Below are 9570 nucleotides of genomic sequence, written 5' to 3'. Positions count from 1 at the left end.
ACGAATAGTCTTGACGCATGAAGCCGGGAACAGCCACTAGTGGCGCTGTATACAATCGAAACCCATCAACGCCTGCCAACACTTTTATAATTTTGGTGGCCTGTTTAGTATGCCAGAAAGCGTGTACAGTCTTCAAATAATATTTATGAGATATGTCGTACATGTAACATCGTTAAAGGTCATTCGCATATTGCGTATGCAGTGCGCATGCTTCAACCCCTTTTTTTTCATATTCCACAACCAATGCCTCATCACAGCCAGCTTTTATGCAAGTTGTGTACGTATCCGAAGCCCACGCATAAGCGACGCTAACCAGATATATACTCAAGCTGACAAACCACACTAACCCAGCGACTGCTCAAATTGAAAAAGATTTGTAAACACTTCCAACGTTTCATAATCTGTAATATACAATTACAATTCTGGTTCACCCATAGCTCTTGGTTAAGTAGTAGTTTTTAATTTGAAATTATACGAAGACAAATAACGCAAATAAAAGCAAGAACCGGTTACTGTAGCTGTGTAATCCTGCAAGAAGATACTATCCCTATACGAGTACCGGGGAAAAAGTAAAACACACGTTAAAGTTAAAGGGCGGTAGTCGTCGTGCTGCGCATGTGCGACATTTGTGTTGATAAACATTGACTTTCTGAGTCCCACAATCCAATGATCTCTTCTAATTGAAATCACAAGTATGAGGTTTGACCTGGGCGCGACTTGCACTAATTACCGCCGGTGACTCCTTCGATACCTTCGAAACACCTGAAAATATCTAATTAAAGCTTGGAAACGACTCAGTTTGTACTCGTTGGTCTGCGCAACAGTCAAAGTCGCCATCTTTATTTATATGAGACCCATATAACTCGCGCATGCGTGGCGCGACGACTACCGCCCTTTAAAAAAAACACGTGAAACGACTATCACTACTTGGTAGTATTAGGTTAGTGAGAACGTCTGCATCATGTCCGATTTCACTTCTCGACAACGACAGTGATCACCTCAAGTTCCCATCGCATAGTGCCGTCATCCGTATCTTTGGATTGTTTTTTGAAGTATTGGAAAAACTCTTCCCTATATTGCTCCCTCTTCTCAGCTGGAACACAGTTACTCTGCGACGTGAAAGGTCTAAATATGTCTGAAAAAAAACAGCGTGACAGAACATTAATATCTGCTAGTGAACAACATCTGTACAATAATAATTCAAAACTCAGCATGTGAATATTATTTAGGAAATAAAAGACGGACGGCAATAAGAATTATACTAGTAATGGTATAGGGGGTTGTTCGAATTAATGTGACCTATGACAACCCGCAATGTCTAAAATACATTACTAAAAACTGCAGAGGTACGCTTGAGATGAATACGACGTATGGTTAGCGCGCCGATGACACTTACACTTACACATGAAATATTCATGAACGAACTTGGTGGTTTATTTGCGGGTTTATGATGTACAGTAATTTAAAAAAAAAAATAGGAGATTGCTGATCATGTGCACATTTCCGTCTGTTCGTGCACTGACGCCAAGCACTGCCCGATTGTCGGCGGACAAATGATCTGCCGGTACGGATCTACTGAAGAGAACGCGGCATTTCAATAGTTGGCAACACCACGTGGTATATAATCAGACACAATATAGTATCACAGTTTATGTTTGAATCATACCATGGAGCTAGTAATTTACAGCGAATGCATGATATTTACATACACCTAACACCCGCGCCCGATGGACTTTGCAACATCCTGAGAGAAACTTTCCTAGACATTCCAGTGTTCGTTGTAGACGCGATAAAGTTTCATACGCCTACGCGAAAGTTAACCAAAACAACGGACCAGGGTTTCAGATGAATTCAACTACTACAACTTGCAAGCGTCCAGTCAAACATTCATCAAACAATAATGTTTCATTCATTGTTGATATCGGACACTCGCTCGCTCGTTATATGCTCGTTCATTTTATAGATTCTATTTTTAACGTTTCGCGAAAATAATAAACCACGTTGATAAAATATTTAAAAACGCCCCTAGCTTATAATGCAATTACCTTCGTGAGAACAGTTTAGTTTTGAATGCAATTTCCAATTTTGAACTCATCGTTGTCGATACAATTTTGTTACTATTATGCCAAAGCGTGTAGACGAAGACACTCATATGGAGGTTATTCACCTCTTGCGAACGATCGCCGAGGAAGATGGACTTACGAGAGAAACGGTTCAAAGGAAGACAGGCGAATGTGTAGCATCGATACAAATACAGAAAGGGTTTCAACTTGATTTGGAGGCCGACGCCCCCTCCTCCCAACACTGGTCACTGGCGTGTTTAGAAAGGGGGATGTAGCGAAGTCTCTCGGTACTAGCCGAGTGCGGGAGTTAGGTGTATGTAAATACCTTACGATCGCTGGTGAGCGTTGATTGTTATACCTGTACAATGTTTCAAGTCTGTGCACCCAACGTAATACATTGTAGAAGTAAAACAAACTAAATAAACACAATCTGTTCGTATTTTGCTATTTGTACATTGATATGGAAAGATACTTAACGTACTTCTAGCTGTTTGGTCATTATCAGCATCCAGACTTCTCACACTAAACTGAAAAGATTTAATCTTAAAGCCAACTTTTTCCAAGGCCTCCTTGAAGTAGTCTTTAGTGACACCATGCATCGGATATTCATAATCCTGGTAACAGAAACACTAATATAAGTACTAGCATAGTGTTCATAGATACACAATTCCCAGTTTCCGATTCTCATTTGCGTTTTTGGCGAGGACAAAATGTGGTTCAAGTCAAGTTCAAGGGCATTTATATAACCTGGATTTCTTTATGAAACATATAACGGTGTTTACTTCGCGTAAATATCAAGCGCGACTAATGAGAAAAGCTGTTTGAATACACACTTCGCCACTATCTGGAACTTCATATCAGTCATTTGTTTTTGAGATAAATCATCATGATCAAAGTTAGATCACGAGTAATCATTAGTTGCTCGTTAAAGCAAATCTTGACCCAATTAGTGGTAGGCACTTGTCATGACTCGCTGAGCACACTTTAGCACACTGGCATTTTCTTTAATTGCATATTTATATGTGGTGTAGAGGGAGTGAGAGAGGAATGGTCGGGCGGAACGAAGAAAACAAGTAGACAAGGAAGGAAGGAAGCAATCATACAAGGAAGTAAGCAAGCAAATACGTGTGATATGATATGCATGTAAACTGTAGTGATGACAATGACAGCGTGCTCACCTCAAAATACTGTTTCCATTTTGGAAAATGCAAGCCGTCTTTTCCTATCTGAAATACGTGGGTAGACGCCGCCAACGTGTTCAAAAACGCGATTCCTCCTGGTTTTAAGCATTCATATATTCCTTTTAATGTGACTGCCTCCCAGTCTTTAATGAGGTAAAGTGAATAATAACACAGTACTTTATCATAAGAGTTCTTCCAGGTGCTGAGAAATGTATCGGCGTTACCGGCGTCAGCTACAGCAAATGTTATGTTGGGTGAGGTGTTCGCGGATTCGGCAATTTCTACCATTTGCGGATTGATATCAATTGCTGTAGATAAATATAAATCGAATAAGTATAAGAATATAAGTATAGGTATAAGTGTAAGTATAAGAACAAACACATTGGTAATTTATACGAAACTGGAGCTTGTCGCCGCTAGAGGGCGCGACATACATGAAAATATCTAGATGGTGCTTCCGGCATGACCACTGTGGCATATCAGCGATTGATAGTATGTGCAAGTCTGTGTGTTGTCACGTCTCGTTTACCAAGACGTTCGTGGATAGTTTATATCGGAATGACGAGAGTATTGGGCACTGCAACGCTTACTTAATTAATTAATAGATTGTTGTTGTTTTTTTACATAATTTGTAAAACATTCATATATATTTTAGATATTATTATTGGACTTTTTCTTGTAAACACAGGATGCTACTGTTGTTTTTGCAGATTAGATATAAACATAGATTTTTATTTAACTGCACTCCGAGAAGTCGTGTATGTTTTAAAGTTGTTCTAACCAGTCAAAGCGATAAAGACAAAACACTGGTGCGAACTTCCTTTATGTGTCGTCTAAAAAATGTTACATTAAAAATGTTTGGATTTAGTAACCTGTAGCCCTTCGAGACTAGGGTTTGCAAGAATATAGACCAAAACAATAATGTTTTACTTTGTAAAAGTCCCGAGCCACGAGTAGCCTGACATGTAGGCGTAGTAGCGCCCTCGCCGGCCGAACGGTATAGACCACTTTCCCGGAAGTAGCAAAACTGGGGTGCAAAAATACTCCTGCTTTGTCATGGCGGAAAATACAACCATGTCAGTTTGCTGATAGTCAATAGTAAAGAATTTTATTTTTGTTACGTCGATTGGTACACCCAGGAGCACAATATCACGCGTGCAAGTTTACGTTACACCCCAATTTCGCATGCGCGCGCATGCGAAAAGCCGATTCTTCGACTTCCGGGAAAGTCGTCTATTCCACGAATATATACTTTCGGTGATCTAACCGCAAGGAACTCTGGGAAGGAGAGTGCTCACTGTGCAATCTCCCAGGCAGGGTTCTATTCCACGAATATATCTCTGCCACCACGCGATCATATGCTTGTCGTTGATTGGTCGATACGTCACAGTGGCACTACTTTCAAAGACGCTCACCAAAACATTGCCATGCAAGTGTTCGATTTTCGAACCCGACGAATGTGTACGCGTTGTTTACAGAGAGTTACAGCCAAAACAAGGTCAGCTTGGGCGTTCAGTTGCGAGACATAACAAAAAAAACGCAGGCAGTGATACATTTCGAAAATAAAAATACAAAAAAAAACGCAATCAGAGGCGCCGACCACGCGCGTTGGAAATAAATAGAACGCGTTGTGACACAGTCTTACCAGCGTCTTTCACTCGCGCAATATAATAATGCTATTTCCCAACGCACTTATATTTAATACATTGACGAAAAACACCACAAAAAAATGTAAATCAGGCTTGTAATTACTAGTAACTCAACTCGAACGCAATATTCATCACTGTAAAAGTGGATAAATTCAAACCAGCCAGCTCATGACCGGAGACGTCCGGTCGTCTTCGTTGATACCTCGCCAATTCACCACAACCGTGGTGGTAAACTGTTTAGCTGATTTTTCAAAAGATGGATATTCAATTCATATTCATCCCAACTTATTTGAATATTCTTTCTGAAATTTGAGACATTGTTAAAAAAAAATCCTGTACAGGGATATGTCTGATGTCAACTAATAATACGTAATTATCCAGGCAATACTAGAAATTATTGCTGATACTAATCATGTTTTGTATTTGGAAGCTGGACACTTGAACGTGTAGTTCCCGGGCGTGTAGTAGACGATCATAATCGTACTATGTCACCTGTTTTTCGTCTTAGCCTTGTCTTTTCGTCTTAACCGTCGCAGTTTGCTGCATTGAATGTTTAGTTTAATAATTGATAAACATATATTCAGTGTCACACTGTTGCTTTCAAGTTGTGTTAATACAAAGATGATTTAAACTTGTCCTTCCGTTGCCAACGTATTCAATATACGGAAATAGCATGTGTGTGCGTTTGCGTGAGTGAAAGACTGATGCAGGCGAGATTACTCGTCGCAATGCGTTCTATTTACATCTATTTCCAACGCGCGTGGTCGGCGCCTTTGATTGCGTTTATTTTGTTCTTTCATACTCGAAATCTATCACTGGCACCGTTTATTTTGTCATGTCTCACATCTGAATGTCCAAGCTGACTTTGTTTTGGCTGTAGAAGCTTCTTTTTTTCTTTCTGTAACACAAACTGTGTGACAGTAGGAGGATTTAGTCGTTAATACTACCTAGTGTTTTCGTTTGTTTATATTTCTTTGCATGGCAATCGACAGGACGGTCAGTTTGATGAACCGAGTATCACCTTAGTAACCGTTATTCCGCGATGAAATTATTTTCTTTTCTAAATTATAACTATGTCATCCTTAACAGTGCATTTACAGAAAAATCGTTATCAGATATCGATAAAATATTTTAAAACTTGTTTACTAGGAGGAATAAATCAACACTAGAGGCCTCTAATAACAAAAATACGCAAATGATAGACGTAGTAAAAGTCTTGTGGTGTTTCACCACAAAATGGCGGTGTGTGGTGGTAGAGCAATCTCCTTCCCATAGGTCTTTGCGCTTTGCGCAATAGTACCTTTACCACAGGCAGCCTTCAATTTTGTGGTCAATCACCTCACTACGCACGGCCATTTTTCCGCGGTTGTTTCATTTGAAACCGAAATACAAAAAGTGAAATACAACGTATGTGACATCCGAACTATATATTAATTATCGCGGGATATGTTTTGCAAGGTAATGTTATTGTCGTGAAATGGCGTACGTGATACACTAAAACATGGAAAAAAAAACGTTCTGTTCACGTACATAGTTGGGAAAGAAACATTAAAGACTAATTTCACTGAAAGGGGTTTTCTAACATTTTCGTTCATCTTGTATTCTGCTGAATATGTCAATACTTTTTCTGGCTTGAATGGGTTCGATGTTCCGCGTCTAACACAAAGGTTCTAGTAAGTTTATAAAGTTAGTCATTTATTATACAATCTAATGCTTTAGTAGCATCTAGGAAAGGGTTGCACTTTTCTAAAGCAAGTCTTGCATATTTGATTCTAATTACTGAACATTGTATTCGGGGTCAGGGCGTGAAACGTCTTATTAAAGTGATAAAAGTAACTCAAGTGACTTTCGTATAACTTTGTTAACAGACAGGGTCTTGTAGTTCGAACATATTCAAATGAGTTCTATGCAAAGCTGCTTTGTGCAGTGATGATAAGTAAACGCGTATCAAACTGTGCGGAGTTCGGTGGCAGAGATACTTTCGGTGATCTAACGTTATAAACATCCAGGCATATTTGCGACACCTGGTGGTCACCAGAAGAAAGCCGCGGTATAATACGCCTACATTGTAGTATTATAAATATTCTGCAGTTTGCAAATGCACAAATCAGCGTACCCATCCATTGCAGAGAGCCAGTTTACTTTCAGAAGTGACGACGTTTCCCCTGGAATATGCAAATCATTGAGACCACATACAGGTCTTGTCGATATATATTGTCGCACTTGTTTGGAGTGTAGTCTATGGGGGTGAAAGTTTTTCCGCCTTCTTGGAATTTAATTTTATTTACTGGAATTCTACTCCCAGTGTTCCCCCCGTGGCATTAAAATTGTTTCACGCTGGAGTCGACCGCCTTCCCCGACGGCAATGTGCTGCAGTTAAAGATTAACACTTTCAAACGGTAGTCTCGAAGGGCTACATGGTACTAAACCCAAACATTTTTAATGACAAACATATGACCTGTTTTAATGTATTAGGTTCTAGAATTGTACACAGAAAAAAAATATATATAATACATATAAATTCAGAGCCAAACATTTTCTGTTCTTTGCAATATTATATTTGCAATATTATATTTAAAACGAAATCCAGAGTTATGAAACCAGAATTGTAATTGCATATTATAGCGTATAGCATGGTAGGTGTGTGTACAAATCCTTTCTAATTTGAATAGTCGATGGGTTGGCGTGGCTTGTTAGCTGGTGTAAATATACTCACAAAAAGTTCAGCACCAAAAATGAGGTTTTATTGACAAACCTTATAAAACGTAAACTGCAATTGCATGTGTTGTAGAATTCGGAAAAAAAGGGCTCAAAGCATGAGCACTGCGAACACAATATGCTAATTCTCGGGGGGGCGGACATCCGGGCATTTTCAGCGCATGGCAACCATCACGGTGAAAACAAAGGCCGAAAACTTTCAGAAAACGGTACTTTGGGATGGTTGTTGAGACTCCCCTGAACAGTGTAATAAGATTACCCCTGCCTGTGTAACGCATATAAATTTGATTCTTCAGGATTACTTCAAAGCTGAGTTCCTGTTTTTTTCTCGAATTTTCACCAGCGTTCGCTCGGCGTTTCGCGTTCCTCAGCAGCTTGTGTAGAGCCCATAGAAATACATGGTACAGTGGTGCGCGTCTTAGCAACGTGGAACGTCTTGTGACGTAGCTCCGCCATCGATGATAGCTTTTACGAGGTTATGACGTAGACATATCTCATGAATACTAATTTAAAGTTAAATTATTAATAGAAAGCATTTATTATGAAACGCCGGAATCACGTATATTCGGTCTTGATCCATTGATCTTCTGTCTATTTGAAGACTGTTCATGTTTTCGATCATACTAAACTGCAGCTGGTCACCAAATTTAACAAGAATTCAAATCCTCAAATACCGGTGTTTTTACTAAGTGAGAACGCGAGCAGACAGGACAATTCAGCAGATTATCTATTATTGCGTAACAAAAAACAGTGTTAACACCTGTGTTTTTTGGACGAGTGAGAAGGTAGCTTTTGAGGTAATCCAGATAAGAAAAAAACAGTCAGGTTCTAACACATAACTCGAAAACGCCTTAACTGCCTATTCCAATTCCAATTCAGGGCACATTTTAAATATATTTAACAGATTTAGCTTTAAGTTAAGAGACACTTTTTATGGAAGACTTGTGTGGATTGGTTCTCTTCGATTTTGTATTCCAATTTGGCGTTTCACAAACAACCATTTCACGACGAAAAATGAAGTGGGACGAAATTGGTAGGTCAAAAGTGTGTGAAATCAAATGTGCGTAGCATGCTGAAGGGTGTTTTTGAACACAAAGGAATGCCGGTTACGGTCAGTGCCTTTCTTGAATAACTTTAATATATTCAAGTCGTAAACATTGAATTTTCCGACACGACCTACATAAGACCAAGCTGTTCTGAAATGCCTGATAGTGGAAGTTTAATTTGGAAAAACGGGCGTTGGGTGACCCAAAAATACCATACACTAAGGACTAGTATTGTTGACGTGTCGATATCATGCATCAGTGTCATATTGCCTTTAAAAAAATGGATACATTTTTGCCTAACCTGTTACACGTCCCGTCTGTAGCTGGTCAGCCAACGCTTTGGTGAGTTCACCTGATCCACAGCATACGTCGAGTAAACGATCCGAACTCTGCATCGGTAACGCTGCCAATACCTCCTTAATACTTAGTGCCACGTAGCGGCTCCTGTATGACGAGAAAGCTTTACTTTCCGCAGGGTCCATCCTCCACAAGCCACCAAAGCGTTGTTTTCAAGATACAACAGCGGTAACACGCCCGAAAACAATTGTCAACGGCAGTGATTTGACCTCTTGGTTTCAAAGGTCATAGAACGTTTATCGCTATAAATATGACCTCATTATATCACACACTATGTTTATGCTTATGCTTTATATTTTAAATGGGGGCGCTCTTCTCATCACCGTTAACGACGAAATTGTACTTTCCGGATTTAGCCACACTTCAACAGCGTCAAATTTGTTGCCTGTTATGCACTCTCAACCAGCGATAGTTGTTAACAACAGCAAGTTTAATTTCCAGAGATAATTTGATCTTTGATAACATTCGTTTAAAATGGCCTTTCATACAAACTACTCAATCATTGTATTTTGATGAATGAAGGTACCATCAAATAAATGAAAAAAAAAAAAAAAAC

General features: G+C 39.4%; 1 protein-coding gene across 1 annotated transcript; it reads right to left on the bottom strand.

The window, feature by feature from the left end:
• Window positions 1-798: 798 nt before the first annotated feature.
• On the bottom strand, window positions 799-9232 carry LOC100368160 (uncharacterized). The gene is made up of 4 exons (XM_002741928.4): window positions 8959-9232; window positions 3242-3552; window positions 2545-2677; window positions 799-1135 (listed from the first exon to the last, which is right to left on the bottom strand). The coding sequence occupies exons 1-4, from the start codon at window positions 9137-9139 to the stop codon at window positions 972-974; spliced, it is 789 nt and encodes a 262-aa protein (XP_002741974.1). The 5' UTR covers window positions 9140-9232; the 3' UTR covers window positions 799-971.
• Window positions 9233-9570: the final 338 nt, after the last annotated feature.

The sequence above is a fragment of the Saccoglossus kowalevskii genome, chromosome 21 (assembly GCF_978046115.1).
Source record: "Saccoglossus kowalevskii chromosome 21, keSacKowa6.1, whole genome shotgun sequence".
NCBI classification, from domain to species: Eukaryota; Metazoa; Hemichordata; class Enteropneusta; family Harrimaniidae; genus Saccoglossus; species Saccoglossus kowalevskii.
Note: the sequence above shows the minus strand (reverse complement) of the source record. Positions and strands in the feature narration are given on the sequence as shown.

Coding starts and splice junctions, on each gene's coding strand:
- LOC100368160 (XM_002741928.4), bottom strand. CDS start 9,139: ATGGACCCTGCGGAAAGTAAAGCTTTCTCGTCATACAGGAGCCGCTAC. Junction 2,678..3,241: donor AATGGAAACAGTATTTTGAG/GTGAGCACGCTG, acceptor TTCTGTTACCAG/GATTATGAATATCCGATGCA. Junction 1,136..2,544: donor TAATGACCAAACAGCTAGAA/GTACGTTAAGTA, acceptor GTTTTTTTTCAG/ACATATTTAGACCTTTCACG.